Source organism: Sarcophilus harrisii, chromosome 4 (genome assembly GCF_902635505.1).
Source record: "Sarcophilus harrisii chromosome 4, mSarHar1.11, whole genome shotgun sequence".
Taxonomy (NCBI): Eukaryota; Metazoa; Chordata; class Mammalia; order Dasyuromorphia; family Dasyuridae; genus Sarcophilus; species Sarcophilus harrisii.
Genome location: NC_045429.1, coordinates 413231172 through 413252121, shown reverse-complemented (window position 1 = coordinate 413252121; position 20950 = coordinate 413231172). Strand labels below are relative to the sequence as shown.

The following is a 20950-nucleotide window of genomic DNA, read 5'->3' as shown; positions in this document are numbered from 1 at the left end:
TCAAATCTTTGAGCCTCCCATTCTTCAAATTCTTCACATAATTCTTTACTAGCTTCATTACCACTGACCTCTGAATTTACTCACTGATTTAGAATTCAAATTCACAGCTTATTGTTAAAATATTCTTGTATCTGACCTGGATCTGGTTTGTAACTTTCCATGTTATTTGTTTGCCTTCCACAGTATCACTCTCCTCCCTCCCTCAATAATTAAATCCATTTTCAATCAAGATTTTGAGATTAAAAACCCTGCCCTTAATAACTTTCAGTGGCAAGAAGGTGTAAGTCCCAAGAAGCCAAAATAATAGAATAAGGAAGATTTGGAACATTTAATTTATTGCAATGGGGGAACACACAAAGAAATCCTTGGTTAATAGACAAAACATAGAAATATCAACAAATTATTTCTTGATGTGATATCTGATATTACTCTAGCAGAGATGAAGAGATCTTCATTCCAGGTAGGACTCTGAATTTTTCATTTTCTTCTGAGGAACAACAGGAGGATTCATTGGCTGGTTGGTGAAAGTCTAATCAAAGAAGAAATTATTCCAGAAGTATTTGGGGGAAATGGGCATGGCCCTCTGACAAAGGGGCCTGAGCACAGCCCAAGTCTCTGCTTCCAGAGGAGGAGCCCACATCTTCCTCCTTGGCTTAGGCCCTCTAGCCAAATGTGGAAGGCTGCCCTGGTGAGGCTCTGGGGGGTTTCGTTCTGGAACTCTGCTCAGGCTCTCTTTGCCTGGGGTGGAGGGGATGCTTGCATTGGACATCTTGAGTTTTTACCCTGGATAAAAAGGGATGGGTGTGAGGGGGCTGGAGGGAGAGGGCTTGGAGAAAGCTGGGACGTTTCAGACTCCCTTCTTTTCTTCTGCTTAGAGGAGGGCCAGACCATTCACATCCAAAGGCCACTGTGGCTCTTTGTGCCCCAGTGTCTCGCTCAGTCAGTGAATGAATGAGTCGGCATTGGAGGAAACACTGAACAAAAAAGTCAGCCTGAACTCTCAGCTCTGAGTTTCTCTTGGCCTTCAGCACCTGCCAAGTCTTCCCAGTTCCCAGGATTGGGGGGGGGGGCCGAATGAGAGCTTTATTCCCACTGACCCACAATCTATTCTGCGCCAGTTGCTTGGGTTGGAGGAGGAGGCAGAGCAAGGCTGAGAGAAGCAGCAACGGAGAGCCAAGCAGCCATTTCTGAGCGTGGTGCCTCAAGGATTTGTGTCCACAAGGAGGATGCAGGAAGGGTTTCCAGCAGGGGAGCTTGTTCCATGGTCGCGGCGTCCCTCCGTCCAGCTTGGATAGTTCTGGTCATATTCCAAGAGACTGGCTGTTTTTCTCAATCTGGCAGTTGAGGGTCAGTGCAAAGGACATCCCGAGCACCTGGGAGGATAAAAGCTGAGGTCTGCCTGGGAGGAACCATGTTCTGCACATAGTCCGTGATGGACCTGAGGAAATCTAAGAAACCAACTCCCCTTCGTCACTGCTTCTGCCCTCAGCAGACAGGGGCTTCATGGGATGGTGTGTATTTTATATGCCCAGATATGACATCTGAGCTTACAGAGATCATCCCCAAAGCAAACCTTACATTTGACATCTGGGGAGCCTTCCTGACGCACCCCTCCCACTGCAAGACCCCAAAACCTGATCCCCCGAGAATTTCCTGAAGTGATCTTAGCCCCCACCATCAAGCAGGGTGTGATAGGTTGGAAAGTTGAAGTTTGGTGTCTCCCATGAGGAACGAGCTCCTGAAGCATACATTCTCCCTCACGTGTTTCCCACAGGGAGAAAAACAGATCAAGGCAGTTGGGGCCAGTCCTTTCTGCTTTTCTCTCTCTCAGGAGAGAATCTCTTTCCTAAAGAGCCCACAACCACAGCTTTAGACCTGGAAAGGACCTGAGAAGTCACTGGGTCCAAACTTCTTATTTTACAGATGAAGAAACCAAGGTTAAGTGGGAGAGAGGGGGTCCCATGACTAATGTCTAGGAGAAAGGGATTTGACCGAGCCTTCTTGACTGCCAGTCCAGTGCCCCATCTGCTACACTAGGAGGGCTTTCCAGGCTCTGAAGGAGGCCCCTGGATGTGAACCAGGTTGTCCCTCAGAGCTGGAGCCAGGGCCAGCGAGCTCAGTGCAGGGGCTTTTGGCCAGACCACCCATCTGGCCCAGAACACTTGGTGACCATGAAGGACAGATTACCCAGCTGGCCCCTGTGCTAAAAGAGTTTCATTTGGCAGAGACCAAGTCAATCTTCTTGGTTGGGCTTCTTGGTATCTGGCTGGTGGGACTTGCTCTGAGTTTTCCCCACCACCCAAACTGGAGCAACTTGGAGTAGGCTAAGAGATAGATGTCAGAAAGATGCACCTTGTTTCATTTGGATTAGTCCTGGAAACAGAATTCTTACCTGGATGACACATACACCAATGATAAGGATTCCAACATACAGGAAATTTGAATGAAACCATAATTTTGCTTTCAGGTAGCAACCCTAGGAAAAACGGAAGATAAAAGGAGTGATAGGGATAGAGCTTGTTATTGCAAGTCCATAGGGAATTCTGATATCAGGAAATTCCTTCTACCAATACAAGTCAGCACCTTTCTCTGCAACTTAAAAGCCCTAGAGAATTGCCTAAGTCCTAGGAAATTTAGTGATTCAGTCGTGTTCACAGAGCCAGATGTCAGAAGCAAACTTGCACCTAGATCTAGGCTCCAGAACCAGCTTCCTATTCTCTACATCACACTTCCTTTCAAAAGTCAGGATATTCTTATAGTATCTGTGGCTTTTTTAGATGATTAGAATAGTCTTCACATTTTCCCTTAGCTAGTTCCATGAAAAACAAGTGTTTTTATTCCCTATCATTTCTCACATTATTACTATACATTTCTTCTTGGGCTCCTGACCTTTCCCTCTCTGGAGTCTATCCTTCATACACTTGCCAAAGTCATCTTCCTAAAGCACACAATAAGAGTACATCATCTTGCTCAAGAAGTTGCACAGGCTTCTGTTTATTTCTGGGATAAAATTAAAACTACTCAGCTTTATGATTCAAAGTCCTGACCTTCCCAGGCTAATTCCAGCCTACCCCTTGATGCTTTTCACCTCACACCCTTTTAAACACCCTATGCTCCAGCTTCCCTTTTCACTTCTACCTCTTAGAACTGCCTTTCCTTCAAGATTCAGCTCATGTACTGCCTCCTTTGCTGATTCTTTCCTGATTTTGCTGAGTTAAGACTCTTATTTCACAAATAATCAGGTAAATATTTGTCTGGTTTGTTTTGTCTTTGTGGTTGCAGTGCCTCACACATAGCAGGTGTGTTCCTTCTTGAACTGGATTGGATAGAGAAACTGAAGCCTACGGTGGAAAGGATCTCATCCTCCAGTTCCAAGGTCTGGAGAACACTGGGGACCCTCAGATTGGCTCAGGAGTGGTAGGGCAGTGGAAGGAAGAAAGTTATCCTGGGAAAATGCCCCATTCTTATGTGGGCAGGGAGTGAAGGGGGAGAATATGCTCTTTTTAGAGGTCTGAAACAACTAGTGGGAACATACTTTGTCATGGACCCCATAATTGCATATTGGAATCTTCAGATTTCCCCTTCATTGAGAGGTGTTTTGCAGGGGCCTTAGGGGATACCTTACTTTGCTTTATCCCTTGGCTCCTACTTCTGAACAGGAGAGGTCATACTACAGGCTCAGAAGTGTTGAGACAAAACCCCATTCTTTTCAGATCAATCTTTTCCTTCTATTCATTATTTTTTGTCATGCAATACATCAAAAATGTGTGATTTTGTTGATGAGGCTGAACTGAGCTCACCTTAAACTTCTTGTTTTAAAGAACTGCCTAAAACTCAGAGAAATTAAATTACTTGTCCATGGTCACAATGCTAGTATATGTCATAGGTAGGATATGAACTTAGGATTCCAAATCCAACATGCTACCTGCTTACCAAGCAGTCTGTCAGTGATTGTCACTAATAACAATGATAACCCATATTTAGAAAGTACTTTGAGGTTCACAAAGCACATTACTTATGTGATACATAGTCACAAGTATTTATTCAGGACCTGAAGGATAACCTGGTATTTTGCTAGATGCTGGGATGGATAGTGCAAGTAAACCAGTTTTATAAATGAAGAAGCTTAAGGAAATTGAATGACTTGCTTTTAGTGCTTCTTATTAAAGTACCAATACAGAGCCCTGGCCATATTCTGCAGGCCTTTCCCTCACTCTAGCTCCAAAATTGCATGGAAGTATTTTTAATCGGCTTCAGTGACTAACCAGTAACACTGTAAGTCTGTTCATCTCCTGTCACATCCCCTTACCTAAGGTCTGCTGTCTCTATCCTGGAGAATTGTGACCTCGCAATTACTTGACAGTTTCCAAAGCAATCATGTTTTTTTTTTTCTAAAGAAACAGAACTGGATGGTCATGACTGGGGTTACCTTTGTATCATCATCTTTGGGGCAAGATTCCGGGGGACGACCATTCCAATTGCTCGTGCCATTAACACCACAGCACTCTAGCTGAAATACAAACCCCAACAAGGTCATTTGTAAGGAATTGGTGACTTAAGGAGTACAGAATAAATAACCCTGTTCCTCTGGCGCAGCTTTGGAGTTTGCCTCCACAGAAGCTGACCACTGGCTGCTTGGGCTAGCGCAGGGCTTCTAGCAGACGTGGGTCAGTGGGCTGGATCTGCATCACAGGTTTGGCTCACAGGGGCCGTGTCAGACTCAGTCTGCCTGCCTTTTGCCTTTGGCCCAGTTCCACCCCCATCTTTGCCCGCTGCCAGCTCCCCATCAGGCAGAGTCAGGGTCAGGCAGTGGACATTAAGCATGGGGAACACTTAGACGCGTTTGGGCATCATCTTTGTGTTCAATTTTCATGTTCCATTTTCAGGTAAACCAGCCCAAAGGCAGAGATAAATAACAATGGCAGCTGATGTGCCCGTAGCACTTTAAAAGTTCACAAAATATTTTATGTGGATGTTATCTCAGTCAGCACAACAATGCTGTGAAGTGGGCACTACATACAGCTATTATCTCCATTTTACAGATAAAAGTGTGAAGCTCAAAAAGGTTAAATCTCAAAAGGACTGATTTGCCCACGGTTATTCAGCTTGTCAACTCTGTCAAGGAGGGGATTCAAAGCCAGCTTTTCATGATTCCAAGCCCATTATTCTCTGTACAGTATTATACAACCATCCACAAAGAGAAGTATTCTGATCCCCCCCTCTGCTGAGCCATGTGCCACTCTGGGAGTTGGGGCTGGCAGAAACTGGAGAGAACTAAATACCAGCGAGTCTTTTCCCAAGTCTCCAGGGCGTAAACCCTCAGAATGCTTCAGCCTAGTGTCCTGCCTTTGGCCCCTTGATCAGGCAAATCTGCCTGGGTATGATGTCGGCTTGACTTACATACTGCTGGATTCCATCCCATGCCATCTTGGTGTTGTTATCAGAATTGTAGCGTCGGATACTCTGGTTCAGGTCATTAGCCACATATTCATCGATCTAAAGAACCAGAAGGGAAGATGTCAGGAAGCAAAAGTTAGGTCACTGAAGGGCAAGGCTGGGGTCTAGTATAGACAAGACAGTTTATCTCCGTTTTACTTCTACTTCCCCTGTAGTCTTTCTTCCCAGAGCTGGAGAGAATGCCAAAGATAAGAGAGGAACAGAAGGAATGTCCTGCGAAAATTTAACTTACCGGCAGTTAGGAGATTTTAGTTTAAAACCATATTTTTTAAAGTGACCAAAATATTGAAGCAATTGAGGCATTGAGATACTGGTCGTTCAGTTATATCATTTCATTTTCAGGAAAAACAATTCGTCTTGTCATGCAGACTTAGATAGCTGCATTAGCATTGACAGTTGAGATTGCTTTCACCACATGCTGGAGGATGTTTGCTCCTGGTGCTCAGAAGGATGACCGCTATCAATCAGTCTATAGGAGTCCAGTACCCGTATGTAAATCAGACCCACAAACCTCTACATGACTTTTCTCTCTCTGTCTCTGTCTTTGTCCCTGTCTCTGTCTCTGTCTCTCTCTCTCTCTCTCTCACACACACACACACACACACACACACACAAAATCAAACTTTTTCCTTCTTATAAATGATACAGGGAACAACATTATACATTACATACCTTCTGTTCATACACAAAGAGCAGGATGGCCACAATCACCTCAATCAAAAGGATGAATAGGAGCAGGACAAAGAACTACCAAGAAAGAGAGAACAGGGTTACCTATGGGGACAATAATGGGGACCAGCACGAATGGAGCATGTTATTTTCAGCATGGGATTGGCCAGAGAATGCCAGATATCCTTCCCACTCTGAGATTCTATAACTTTAAGATCCAGTCATTCCACAAACTATTTTTTTCTGACTATTTATTTGACCTTTTATTTGTTTCATTCTGTCTGCCCCATCACTTAGTATTTATATGGACATTTTTGTTCATCTCAAGTTGTATATTTATTTAGATATTCATGTTTGACCCATATTACATCTTGAAGGCAGGGATCTTATGGTATTCACAAGGGAGAATATAATTAAGAAATGAATGATGCTGATTGGATGGATGTGGCTGATTTATGTTTCTTTATATTTGAGGAGGTTTCTTATTTTAGATATCTTTCTCATATAAGCTGATGTGTGTGTGTGTGTGTGTGTGTGTGTGTGTGAAAGAGAGAGAGAGAGAAAAGAGAGGGAGACGAGACAGAGGAGGGGAGAGAGAGATAGACAGAGACAGACAAAGGAAGAAAGAGAAACAGACAGACAGACTGACTGTTGAACAAGCTGGATAAAAGACAGATAGATACGAGGAGATGGAGAACATGCCCTTTATTGACCTGGGAGATCTGGAGAACAGAAATTTCTACCTTCTCTCCCATATTGGTATTCAAAGACTTATCAGGGGGTAGAATGAAGCATAGGATGATTGGGCAATTTTATGTAGTTGGTTCATATCATGGTTTGAGTGGTCCCTGTGCATAGTGTCCTGTGTAGGGAGATAAAGAACTGTTCTCACAGAGCTCCTCCTGTCATCTAGGGTGTCAAATAGTGAATCACTCCCAGGAATTCTTTTATTAAACCTTATTAGTTAGTCTCGGAAACATTTACTCAATCAATCAAAAAGTCTTTATTAAGGATTTTTTACGTGCCAGTTGCTAAGAGCACAATGAAAATGGAACAGTTATAGGGGCTGATTGCCCACAGTAAAGGGCAGATATTACATGTGGGACAGAAAATTCTCTCCTACCAAAAGACCAGACCAAAGTATACTAGTTTCTCTATCACAAATGCAGATCTTGACCCAATTTTTTAAATAGGACAAGGAAAGTTACCATATAATTTGATGTTCAGCTGTTTCATTCATATCCTATTCTTCATGATCTCATTTGGAGTTTCCTTCTCCAGCTCATTTTACAGATGAGGAAACTGAGGCAAACATGGTTAAGTGACTTGCTCAGGATCACACAGCTGCTAAGTGTCTGAGGCTGGATTTGAACTCAAAAAGAAAAGTTTTCTAGGCTCAGATTTATGCACTGCAGCAGCAGCTAGCTGCCTATATAAAGCTAAGATAAAAAGATAAAGTCTTCATTCTAGAAAGATTTGTAGAGAAGGGGTATGAAGAAGGCTTATTAAATTAAGGCTCATCTTAGAATGAACCCAGGCTTTTTTTTTTTTTAACTATATCTTGAAATATTACAACATACTGTGATGTCTTGAAACTTGAAGAAAAACAAAAGAAAGAAAAGGAAGTATTTAACCTCAATAGCAGTTTAAAACAGTAAAGGTCTGGAATTTATTACCCAAAGAAGTAGCATAAGCTGGAAATATAAGGGTCAAGAAAGGTGTAGCTGTACTTGTGGGTGAGAAATGTGTGTCAGATTGCTAAGGGACCTGGGGGGCGCTCCCCATCTCTGAGAACACATCTCCTGCTTTGAGGTTTCTGGTAATGTCGGAGTCAGCAGCCAGGTCACATTTTGGATCTACAATAGTGTCTCAGGTATTTTTATTTTTTTTTTAACATATCTAAGCCTGACCAGACCCCCTCCCCCATATCCATTTACTGAACCTCAAGAAGCATCCCGATTCCCCACCCAGGCCCGGCACTCACCGACATGAGAAGGCACTTGTTTTCCTTAATCGAGCCCATGCACCCCAGGAAGGCAATCACCATGATGATGGACCCCACGATGACGACGACATTGCCCACAGTGAGGAAGGGAAGGTTGTAGAACAGGACTCCAAAACTATTATTGATCAAAAAGTAGATCCCGAAGCCCAAAATGGTGCATCCACTGACCTGAGACAGGAGAGACCAGGGGGACCTTTGAGGACAAGGTCATGGCCACAGCATTCCTAGGCTCTCCCTTGAGTGGGAGGCTTTAGAATCATCTTTCCATTTGGTAAGTACCCCCTAACTTCCTTGTTTCCCCATGGTGTTCTTGACCCCAAGAGTCTGGCTAGTGATTCTAAGGCCTCAGGATCAGAAGGGACAGAGCATCAGGGAGAAAGGGCAGTTAAGAGAAACCTTAAGTGAACATTCTTGTCCATCTGTCCAAAACAGCTTAGAGAACCTGGCAGGCTTGGTCCCCATTAAAGCATTCCCATCTCCAAGTACTGGCTCTCTTCTGCCCCAAGTTCACCCTCCCTGAAGTATCCACTGGGATCGCCTTCCTTTAGAGGTTTAGATTTGGTTCAAGGGTATAAAGTTTGCCCACATATAGGGGGACAAGGGTAGAAATCTTCCCAGCTAGCTCTTCCTGCTATGCAGACACTTTGAGAACCAAGGTACCAACCCAGAGACTTATGTTCAAGTCTCCTTGGGCTTGGATCACTGAGTTTGACACAGTAAAACCTTTCAGGACTGGATGGCCTGAAATTCAGTCATTCATTCAAGGAATCCAGAACAGTTCCCACTAAGGATTTCATTCCTGAGGCTGGCTCTCAAGCCATGTCCCATAGCAGAAGTAGAGTAGCAAAAGCTAAGAAAAGTGGGATTAATTCTCCAAATCTTTTGAGATCATGGGGTGATGAAATTATTAATATCTTTAATTACATGGGGACTATATTGTGGCACAGAGGGAAGAGAGGAGGGAAACTTTCTCTTCCTCTCCTTCCCTCCCCCTCTCTGTGCGCTCTCTCTCTCTCTCTCTCTCTCTCTCTCTCTCTCTCTCTCTCTCTCTCCCTCTCTCTCCCTCTCCCCCTCCCTCCCTCCCTCCCTCTCCCTCCCTTCCCCTCTCTTTCTGTCTCTCTGTCTCTGTCTCTCTCTTTTTCTCTCTCTGTCCCTTTCTCTCTCCTTCTCTCTGTCCCTGTCTCTCTCCTCTCTGTCTGTTTCTCTCTGTGTCTCTCTTCTCTTTCTCTCATTCTCCCCCCCCTCTCCTCTTTCTGTCTTTGTCTCTGTCTTTCTGTTTCTCTCTGTCTCTCTCTTCTCTTCCCCTCCACCCCCACCATGTACAGTGGGTGGAATAGTTATTTTTTTCAGGATGATAAGAGAGGAGTGAAGAGCCACTGGACAAAAGAAAGTCAAACCAGCCAATAGTGCTTACCCAGAATAGTAGGTTGAAGAAAAATACCACATATTTCAGCGCTTTCAAGCTACTCATGCCCATGCTGAGGTGGTCTCGCCCTAGAGGAGGGAAGTTGGGAGGAAGAATCAATCAACAAGCATATCTTGAAGGCTTACTAAGTGCCAGGTATTGTGCTGAACATATAGCCTAAGCCAAAAAAAAAAAAAAAAGCACTTTTTTATTAAATTATTTTTACTCTCAAGAAGCTTATATTCTAAGGTGGAGAAGACAACACATAAAAGGGAGCTGAAAAGGGGAAGAGAGCATGATGATGAAGTACACAGAATGAAGGATGACTGATCTGAGCTCTTCCTCAGGAAGTTCTGGGAGGAACTCACCAATGGAAATACACTTCCAGGATGGAGGGACAAAACCAGCCAAGGCATCGTAGCCAAGGTTAGAGAGTAAAGGAACCTTGCCCATGTAAAATGGCTTTATGTACATTGGAATACTAAATTTCCTGATATTGAGAATCTGTTTTGGAAAGATCATAAGTCTTCCCTGAAGCTGAATCATCTTTCCATTTGGTAAGTACCCCCTAACTTCCAGATTTTCCTAGTCTCTGAAATCAGAAATATATCACAATGCACTAAGAATCAGAGAATAATAGAATTGCAAGGCAATCACAGAGGTTATCTAGCTTCACTCTTACCGAAAAGAATGAATCCCATATATAATATCCCTAACTCTATTGACAGGGAATTCACTATCTTCCAAGTTATCCCATTCTATCTTGGACAGCTCTGATTATTAGCATAAGAAACTATATAGTCAATCTGATTTTTTTTTTAAAGACTGGGTCTCCATCTCATCAAGCTTAGAAGTCCAGGGGCTATTCAAGGGCTCAATCCCACTACTAACCAACATGGGAGCTCCATTTATAACCTAGGCCAGTTGATCCTCCTTAGATAATCTAGTGGTATCACATTACATAGGGCTGACCATGGTGTTGCTGAACTTAGTGTGACCAGCAGAGACATCGGCCAGTCTCTGCCTCTCTGGCAGTTGTGTTTATGGATGACTTATCACCAGGCCCAGTCAAACTGACCCTGAAACTTCTTCCTATGTTTTGCCACACGAGTCAAGTAGAACAACTAAATCCCTTTTCCACATGAAAATCCACACATTTAAGGCCAGATTTCATGTTCTACCCTCTCCTTGCTAAGACTTTTTCTCTCTAGATAATATACCCATGTTCTCTTAGGAATACAGCAGTAAGAACTACTCTCAAAACAAAACCATGCTCTGACTTTAGGTGCTTCAGAACTCATCTTTTGTCATTTCAACAAACACCAATTGACCCTAATGTCTCAGCCCCGTGAATGAGAGTGTTTACACTACAGGGTCACAAATTTGGGTGTCCCCATACTCACGTGGTGAGGAATGGAGAAATGTAGAGGCTAGACAAGGCTGGGAAAAGGTGATAGATCCCACCACTTGGTTCTTTAAAAGTCCATAGATACATATACATAAGACCTTCCCTTCATGTCAAAGTGCCCTCCTCCTTTTTAGCTACCCATATTCTCTGTATTTTGCTTTGCTCTCATGTCACACAAACTAACCCCCCGGCTGCCATATTCAGGCTTGCACAGAACTCCATGCTCCCAAACAGCTTCGTTTGTTCCAAAGAGCATTAATATGGATCCGTGGGTACTCTCAGAATTCAGGTCATCCCTAAAGGGTCAGAGGAAAAAGCAGTAAGTAGCGAAAGTTGGTTATTCCTTTCTGAGGAGGGCCAAGGTAGCTTTTGTTGATGTGATATCAACAATGGGGACATTGGCTATTTGCGTACAGCTTATGGTCTCACCATAGGATGGAGAGCCTCTCAAGTCTGGTCAAACCTGAGGCCAGAAAGGAGACCGTTATGTACCACAGTAGGAGCTGGTGATTCACCTGGGAATGAATATTGCTAGGAAAAATCTAGAAAGCATTGCTAGCGATGATGAAGTAACTGTCACAGAAAGAGAGGAGAAATAGAGATTCCCAGCAATATACAGAAGAAAAAAAGAGGCAAGGAAGAAGCTATTGGGATAGGTTAGGAATCTCTGAATCTTAGGATAGGGTTGCTACCTTAAGCCTGGATGATAGGTATAGAATTTGCAGTCAGGAAGACTGAGTCTGAATTCCACTATCTGAGTGACCTTAGAAAGGGGATTTAATTTCTCTGGCTCTCCATTGCCATATAAGTAAAATGAGGGAGCAGACTGGTCTATAAGATCCCAGATATCTCCTTCTAGGCTAAATACTCTGATACTACGGTTGTGACCAAGAAATCAGCAGTAAACGCTGCTCTGTGTAGGTAGAGGAAGCCCTTTTGAAGGTGACCTTCACAAAGGAGAAGTTTGGAGTACATAACAGAAATGAAGTATGTCATATTTGACCAGGAAGTTGAATTTCTTCAGAACATTTTGACCACATTATGATACAGTTGCTTTTGACTGAATTGAGACAAAGAAAGGGACAGATTGACAAGGTACCTCCGTGCATTTGTGGGAGCCTCCTGTCAGCGTATGATATCTCCCCTGACATCAGAGGAGCTGAGTTGAACTTAGTGCCCATGGAATGGCCCGGAAAGCAGTAGTACTTGCTTACAGCATGGGGTGTTCAAGGTGCTCAGAATTTCCTAGTTGCTAAACTAAATGAAGCCAGAAACACATGGCCTTGAATATATTTACATAGGTAACAAGCAGAGCGCATTAAAATTTCTAATGCAAAGAGGTTGATTAAACTTTACCGGGATCACTGAAACTTAATGAGATGGAACTTATTACTTGAATGTGGATTTGGAAGAATATACACTATTCAAAAGGAGCAGAATATCTTAAAGGAAAAGAGGCAGTGAAAAAGCGATGCACATTAAAGAAAATGTATTTGGTGGGGAGGCGTTGAAAAAGCGATGCACATTAAAGAAAATGTATTTGGTGGGGGAGGTGGTATTGGAGCCAAGATGACAAAGAAAAGGCAGGAACTTGCCTGAGCTCTCCCAAATTTCCCCTCCAAACAGTTTTAAATATCACCTCAAAACAAATTTTGGAGTGGCAGATCCCACAAAAAGGTGGAGTGGTCCAAGTTACTATGTTGGCAGGGAGAAGAAGACAAAGGCAAAACTGCTACATCTAATGCCTCAAAGAAAACTATGTATTGGTCTTAGGCCATAGAAGAGCTCAAAAAGCATTTTAAAAATCAGGTAAGAGATGTAGAGGAAAAATTGGGAAGAGAAATGAAAGTGATGAAAGAAAACCATGAAAATCAAGTCAACAGCTTGGTAAAGAAGCATTAAAAAAAGGGGGAAAATTGGGAAGAGAAATGAAAGTGATGAAAGGAAACCATGAAAATCAAATCAACAGCTTGGTAAAGGAAGCATGAAAAAAGTTAAAGAAATTAACACTTAAAAATAGAATAGACCAAATGGTAAAAGAGGCACAAAAATCCAATGTAGACAATGCATTGAAAAGCAGAATTGACTAAATGGGAAAAAAAGATACAAAAATTCATTGAAGAAAAGAACTTCTTAAAAAATAGAATTGGCCAAATGGAAAAGGAGGTACAAAAGCTCACTGAGGAAAATAATTCCTTAAAAATTAGAATTGGGCAGATAGAAGCTAATAACTTCATGAGATATTAAGAAACAAGAAAATGTAGGTAAGGAGATCTAGAAATCAGAGAGAGGAAGCAAAATAGTGCAAACTTAAGTTCAATGGTAAGAGAAAGAAAATTGCTCAGAGGAAAGATGTTTCAGTAAGAAATCACAAACCTGCTACAGAGATATGGTCCAGTGATGGAAAACTTTTTTTTGGACACCTTCTGGAGTTCTACGCCAACAGCAAATAAGCTAATAGATTTTGGTTGACTAATAATTTTATTCTTTCAAAAGTAGATAAATCTATTTTAGAGTTAATTCTGACTAACAAAGAGGAATTGGTTATGAAAGTAAAAATGATAGCAATTTTGTGGGGAAATGATGCTCTGTCTTGGAATGCACGATAGAATGAGAGGAAAGCTGAGCAAATGTTGGAAAAAAATTTCAAAAAGTTCTGAAAAAGAATAGGTAGGACTTTATGGCAGCCCCAGAGGGATGAAATATGTGCAGTTCTGAGGATACCAACAGAGTCTTTGGTGCTATTTTAACATTTTTATCAATGACTTACTTGGATAAAGGCATAAATGATATGCTTATAAAATTTTGGGTGATACAGATCTGGGAGAGATGATAAATATATTGGATGACAGAATCCAAAAGGATTAACAGATTAAACCAATGGAACAAATTGAAAATTAAGATAAAATTTAATGTGGTTAGATGTAAAGTTTTATACTTGGATTCCAAAAAATCAACTTCACAAATATAAAATGGGAGAGAGGTGTCAAGAAAGCAGTTTATCTGAAATAGAGCTGGGGATTTTGGTGGACTGAAAGCTTTAAATGAATTAAACAATGTAATAGTGATCAAGAAAGCTAATTTGATCTTAAATTCCACTAAGGGGAGGGCATAGCATCCACAAATGATGATGATGATCATTGAGTCAGTCAAGTCACTAAACAACTTGCCATATGCCAGACATAGTTCTAGTTGCTCAGGATACAATGAAAAGCAAAACCAGAGTCCCCATTCTTAAAAAGTTCACGTTCTAATGTGAAGGAGACAACATGAAAATAATCATGTCTGTCCAAGATGTCTGTAGCCATGGTGACACTTTCCCTCATTCTCTCTGAGTCACTAGGCAAAGTGGAGGAGTTGGAACACTCCTTGCTCTCTGCGGCTGATTCCAAACTCTCTCTGCACCTCCTTATCTAAGCAATCTCTCTTCATCTGAAGTTTACTCATTCTGTATTCACCACCCTATTAAAATTCTAGGAGCTCCTGCTTATTGACTTCCAGCACATTCTCCTTTCCTCTCTGAGTTCAGGGCCAGACTCACCGTCTATCTCCTCTTGCACTCGGGTTAGAGGTCTGATATCATTATCTCCCTCAGCACCCTAATCTCACCTTTGATCAATTTACTCATTTCTCAGGGTCTCCTCCCTCAGCCTCTAGATCTTGCTATCTCCTGCAAATCGACTCCCTTTCATATTCACAAATGCACATACCTCATTCATTCCTCACTCCACCTCCCCAATCCCTTTCTTGTCTAATCTCTTTATCTCTTCATTTCTTTCCCAGGTTCTATCTTGACCCCTTGGTGAAACAGTTCAATTTTACATCATCTCTTTGAACCCCCTTCCTGTTTACTGAATCAATGATCAGCCCTTAGCCCTCAATGAACCCCACTATTTGCTATTTGTTTCCCCATAGGGACCGTTGAACAAAGCTGGATAAAATTATGAAATAATGCCACCTGAATGTGCTACAGATTTATGTTTCAGAATTTACTATGGCAAAGTGATTCTTTTGCACCTCCACTATCCCACTCTCTATAGTGGCTCTTCCAAATCTTTCAATCCTTCCACATTTTTTATATTACTCCCTCCTCTCTGCACCTCTCAGCTAAGAACTTTCATGGGGAAAAGACCAGATTATTTATTTTTAAAATTCTTATTAATTTATTTGTTTTCTTGAGACAACTGGGGATAAGTGACTTGCCCAGAGTCACACAGCCAGAAGGTGTTAAGTGTCTGAGGCTACATTTGAACTCATGTCCTCCTGACTTCAGGGCAGATGCTCTATCCACTGCGCCACCTAGCTGCTCCCAATTGGATTATTTATTACGAGTTCTTGGTCAAAGCTCTCCCTTCTTTCCTCCTCTTCCCCTCCCATCACCCAGATGCTCACCATTGTCCCATATGAAGACAGAAGGGCAGCCATTGCTCTGCAGAGACAAGCCCTTCTGCCTGCACAAGCGATCCCATTCCATCTCATCTTCTCTAGAAGATTGCTCCCTCCACCATTCACTTATCTTGATTTCCTCCTTGTCTACTGACTGCTTCCTACCACATGTCTGCGCCTCCTCATCCTCAGAAATCCTCCATCCATCCAGTCCCATGAGCTAGCAACAATGCTAGCTATCGTTTCTACAATGATGATAGTAACTGCTCGCATTAATATGGCACTTACTATATGCCAGACCCAGTGCTAAGTGCTTGACAAATATTATCTTTTGTCAAGATAATTGACCTTACAATTAATCCTTACAACTCCTAGGAGATAGGTGGTATTACTATCATGATTTCACAGTTGAGGAAACTGAGACTCAAGGTTACAGAGCTAGTATCTGAGTCAAGATTTAATTTCGGGTTTTCCTGACTCCAGGCCACTGAGCTAAAATCTTTTTGTGGTTAAAATGGGGACCCTGCCTGTCATTAATTCCTCCCTCTCATTCTCTTACTTGTTTCCTCTGGCTTCTGGCCTCCTTCAGCTGAAACTGCTGCCTTCAAAGTTACCCATGATTTCCTAATCACTACATTTCGTGACCTCTTTTCCAGTCTTCCACTTGGTGACCTCCCTGCCCCTTCTGGGGCTTCATGACCTTTCTCTGTCTCAGTTCCCCTCTCCCTTTGTCCGCATCCTGTGCTGGGTTTTTATCCATTATATCTCTGCTCTTACCTGTGAGTACCTGGACTCACCCTGGACTCCTGGGGGAGGCTGCTGGCAGGTCTCCAGGCTTCTCCCCTCAGTCTGTTCCCACTCAGCTATCAGGGTAAAAGGGAAGATCTCTATCTGACCAGGCCATTCATCCTGTAAATCTCAGTGGCCCCCTTTGCCTCCAGGACCAAAAAGAAAAATCTGTTGGGCATTCAAAGGCTGACTTTCTATTCTTTTTACATGTTGCTCTCCTCTGTGTTATAGTGACATGATCCTCGCTGTTCCTCAAATAAGATACTTCATCTCCTGAACACACATTTTATTATTTTTGGAGGCATCAGGCTTGAGTAACTAGCCCAGGGACATACAGCTAGGAAGTATCTGAGGCCAAATTTGAACTCAGGACTTCCTGACACCTTGCTGGTTATGAATTTTCACTGACTTTCCCATACCTGGACCCATCTTATATCAAGTCCTTCAGAAGGCCTTTTTTTCCCCCCTGAGGCAATTGGGGTTAAGTGACTTGCCCAAGGTCACACAGCTGGGAAGTGTTAAGTGTCTGAGACCAGATTTGAACTCAGGTCCTCCTGACTTCAATGCTCTATCTACTACACCAACTCACTGCCCTGGAAAACCCTTTTTTTGATCTCTCTTAAGGCTAGTGCTTTCCTTCTGTTGATTATCTCCAATTCATGCTATGTGTATTTTGTTTCTACATGGTTGCACATTGCCTTCTCATGAGGAGGAGAGCTCCTTGAAGGCAGGGACTGCCTTAGAGGCAGTCCCCTCTTATCCCCAGCGCTTAGAGGCAGAGTGGAGGCTCAATAAAGCATTCTGACCATGACCATGCCCATCACCACCTCCAACAGCTCTCTGCCAGCCTTCTCATTGGTCAAAAAAAAGATCATGTCCTGGAAGAACTTCCCCCCAGATCCCTACCCTCTTGACTAGTGAGTACCTCTTCTGAAATACCATTTGAGGAAAGCACCTGCCAGGACTCACTTCACTCTCATCAGCTGCCTCCCTCTCCCCACTAGCATCGACTACCTCCCTGTGCATAATAGCATCCTACCCATTCCCTCCCCTTCCAGACCCACTTTCCAGTTCTGGAAAAGTGAAATATGATTAAATCAACTCTGCTGTTATTTTTGAATAGAGAATGTTGTCAACTCACTATTTCTATAACGATCAAACCCAGAGTGCCTTGTCATCATTTTGTATTTATAGCTCCAGCCCTTAGTATAGTTTTTGGAATAAATGCTTTTTTCTTCACTCTCCTGCTTAAGATTTGATGATTCCTAATTACCACCAGGATAAAATACCAAGGTTTCTATTTGGAATTTATAACCTTTCGCAGCCTTTCCAGACATTGTTCTTTAATCCCCTTTCTAAGGGCTTTATTCCAGTTAAGCCGATCTGATTGCTGTCCCAGTGTAACATTTCATCTCCAGTCTCCTTAAGGGTACGGGATAACTGCCTTCAAGCAGCTGAAGAATTGTTCTTTGTAAAGTTCTAAGTACAACTGAGTCACGACTATAATCACCAATGCCTTGTCTGCTTCTGATGTTCCCCATTAGACTGGGGGGTTCCCCAAAGGAAGGGCCAGGACAGAGTGGTATACCTAGGGAGTGCTTGACAAATATATTTTTGTTGACTGACTAACTTTAGAGTAACAGTCAAACCACAGCTAGCGGCTACTTCCTGTAACAGAAACTGCGAATGAGTGTTCTTGGAACACCCGTGGAGGAAGTGGAGGGACGTGGTTCTGGAAAAGGGCTAAGAAGGTCAAGACAGTAAGCAGTTTAGCGCTGGAAGGAACCTTGGAGAAGGCTAGTCCAGCCATTCTGATAAGGGCACCAAGACCTGGAGAAATCAAAGGACTTGCCTGAAGTCTCATAGGTGCTAAAGACAGAACAAAGATTTCAAGCAATAGTAAGCTTTTGCTGTCAGACTGACTGCTCTCTGAGGTCACTTGATAGTAATCCTTTCATTTTACACCAAGCTGGAACTGACTCGGACACAAGATTCACTCCTTAAACCATGATTTCAAGATTTCAGATTCAGTTCCAGAGGGAGAAAATGAAATGGTCCCGATAAGTAAGCAGCCAAAATTCAGGTCTTATTCGGTTCCTTAGTTTCTTATATGTTGTGCAATTTATTTTTTAACCCACAGAACTATCCCCAACAGATAAAAGCACATTCTATAGATCCTGAATATTTTGTTTATTTTATAAAGATTATCCACACATATTTCCTGAGCTTTTACCCTAATACTATCTAGATTGAGGACATAGGCTCTGTGTAACCTCTTCCTCCTGCCCCCTCCTCAAATCCTCCTGGTTTGAGTAGCTTTGGGCCTGAATCCACCAAGCAGCTTTTAACTCTGCACCCTCAACCCTTGTCTGGGAATAATTCTGCACTGGGAATAATCAGCTTGGATCTTGCTAAGTTCTTTAACCTAGGAGAAAAGGCAAATATTTCACAGGCTATCGTGGTGTTACAGTAAGACAGAATCCAACAAGAAGGAGATCTGTTTGTTAATGGAAGGCTCTCCTCTGGTGCATGATTATAGCTGTAGTTATCAGTTTAGAAGCATTAAATAGAAATTGTTTTAACATGTGATTATTTCCATGGTTCAGAGATTCAAGATTCCATCCCTATGAATAATCCCTTCATGGACTAGAGAACACAATCACACTACAATTTATTAGATGGCTTTTACGACTTACTATGGCCAAGTAATCATTACCCAGGAGCCAAACTTCTGGCAATGAGTCTCTGAAAGTCTCCAGGCAGTTTTTCAGTTGGTAAGACACACACACAATTCGTCGCTGAGCCCCTATTTGCAGCTTGATAAGGCTGCCAGAGCTTTTTCTCAGCTGGCACAGCACTACAGAATCTGATACTACATTGTGCCTCAATGAGGCGTCACTCAGAGCCAGCTACATAGTAAAGGGGAGCCAGTGCTGGACTTGGAATCAGGAAGGTCTGGGTTCAGATCCCGTCTGAGATACTCACTAGTTGCATAGCCCTGGGCAAGCAGCCTCTGCCTGCCTCAGGTTCTTCATTTGTAAAAAGGGATAATAGTCACATCTATCTTACAGGGTTGTAAAAATAAAATCGGAGCAATCTTTTTATAGTGCTATATAAATGCCAGCTGTTGTTATTAGGAGAATCAGTGGATGTTCAGTCTATAATTTTAAAAATTATTAGTTAATTGATTTGTTTGATGTATTTAAAAAATCCGAAGCTGTAACTTCTTCAGTTAGTGACACTCCCAGGATTGAAACACCTTTCATTAATGGAGATGGCAACCTTTGTAATGGCTTCCGACTTAATTCTCTGGGACCCTGAAAGGTTAAGTGACTTGCTAATAGTCACACAGCTAAAATGTGTCAGAAACAGTACCTGAATTTGGGTCTCCCTGACTTCGGGACTGGGCCTCTCTCAAGAGTGGAAGCCCCGCACAAGCTTCCCTCCCTCCCTGACTCCCTCGGGGGTTTCTCAGACAGGTGACTGGCAGCCAGCAGTAAGTGGAAGAAGTGAAATCTGCCCCCAGGCATTTCTGATTCCGCTCTCGGGCAGGGTATGGGCATCAGTCCCTGGCACCCTAAGTGTGTTTGTGGGGATCCCATGCAGCCTCGCTAGTTCTGAGGACCCAAAGGGTCACAGGTCTAGACGTGCTGGAGGAGAATCTACTCTCTGGCCCTGGTGAAAAGCATCTTGCTTTTGTCAATCTCTCCGAAATCTCTGCAAGTCACTGGTTCTGGTCCTCAACAGTGTCCCAAATGGGCAGATCGTGTTCTCTGGCCCTGAGGGGAGCTTTACTGATCGCCAATCTCCCTAAAACCTCCCTGCTCTTTCCTGCCACGTCCTCCCTCAAAGTCTGGAAGCTCGGGGACTCCCCTCGTTCTCCCCTCGTGTAGCTCAGTCCTTGGGGCAGGACGGAACCATCGGTGATAGATTAGCTTCATCAGCATGCAGCTCAGGCCTGAAGTGCCCTGTTCCCCCTTAGTTAGAAGAGCCTCTGGTGGGAGCCTGTTAAGCCCATTCATTTGGGCCGCACTCCCAAGTCTGGCCGCCGGCAGCCTGCCCTCCCTCCGTTTCCTTCTCTGGATACCCAGGTTTGAAGGTACTGGCAACAAGCAGCTTCTGGAAGCCTGGGCTAAATTCCCCATAATAAAACAATGGCCTTGACTTCGCGGTAGCACTGATTGCAAGCCAGAAAACTAAGGGCTGGGACTTACTGTTCCTGGGCAACTCGCCTCCTTCAGACAGAGCTCAGCGCCCCTTCCCCGGGCTGGCGGCCGGGCCGAGGAGGCCGCTTCCGATGCTGCTCGTGAAAAAGGGGAAATGAAGCCCTTCACGGAATTTATCATCCTGTTGAGATGACAGGAAGCTCAAGTCAGAAAGGAGAGGAAGTGATTGTGAATCCACCCACCGCTGGCCAGGGAGGGAGCAACTTCTTATGGTAACCTTCGACAAATCTTTTTTTCTGGAAGTCCTCCCCTCCTCCACACAAGCACACACACACGTGCACACACACACACACACACATCACACATGTGCGCACAAACACACATACACACTCGCACACATAGACACACACCCACTGCAAAACAGTCTTCACTCCCTGGACCACCCTGCGGGCTCAGGCTGATTTCCGGGTAGTGTCGGATATCTCTTTTTGAATTTGGTACAAACCCTTACCAGAGTGACCCGAGCTAACCCAACACCTTCTCTGGGTCTGCCTAGCATGAGCGACCTCGAGCAGTCCCAGGGTTACTGGAAGAAAAGGTCTTGAACAAGCATTTATTAAAGACGATTGCATGCTCTGTGCTGAGGGCTTTACAAATATCACCTG

General features: G+C 43.3%; 1 protein-coding gene across 2 annotated transcripts; it reads right to left on the bottom strand.

Moving 5' to 3' along the window:
* Positions 1–309: 309 nt before the first annotated feature.
* On the bottom strand, positions 310–20456 carry CD53 (CD53 molecule). 2 transcript variants are annotated; one of them, XM_012549607.3, is made up of 8 exons: positions 20334–20456; positions 9546–9625; positions 8111–8299; positions 6130–6204; positions 5401–5496; positions 4430–4510; positions 2393–2476; positions 310–1448 (listed from the first exon to the last, which is right to left on the bottom strand). In XM_012549607.3, the coding sequence occupies exons 2-8, from the start codon at positions 9606–9608 to the stop codon at positions 1302–1304; spliced, it is 735 nt and encodes a 244-aa protein (XP_012405061.1). In that variant the 5' UTR covers positions 9609–9625; positions 20334–20456; the 3' UTR covers positions 310–1301. The 2 variants fall into 2 exon arrangements, with proteins under 2 accessions (XP_012405061.1, XP_003769809.1); XM_003769761.4 differs by having other exon boundaries at positions 310–1373; positions 20334–20450.
* Between the last annotated feature and the right edge of the window lie 494 nt (positions 20457–20950).

Excerpts from the sequence above, each read along its gene's own strand:
- CD53 (XM_012549607.3), bottom strand. The coding sequence starts at position 9,608 with ATGGGCATGAGTAGCTTGAAAGCGCTGAAATATGTGGTATTTTTCTTC. Across the intron at positions 8,300-9,545 it reads TCTTCAACCTACTATTCTGG|GTCAGTGGATGCACCATTTT; the intron begins GTAAGCACTATT and ends CTCCTGTCTCAG. Across the intron at positions 4,511-5,400 it reads GGGATGGAATCCAGCAGTAT|CTAGAGTGCTGTGGTGTTAA; the intron begins GTAAGTCAAGCC and ends TTTGTATTTCAG.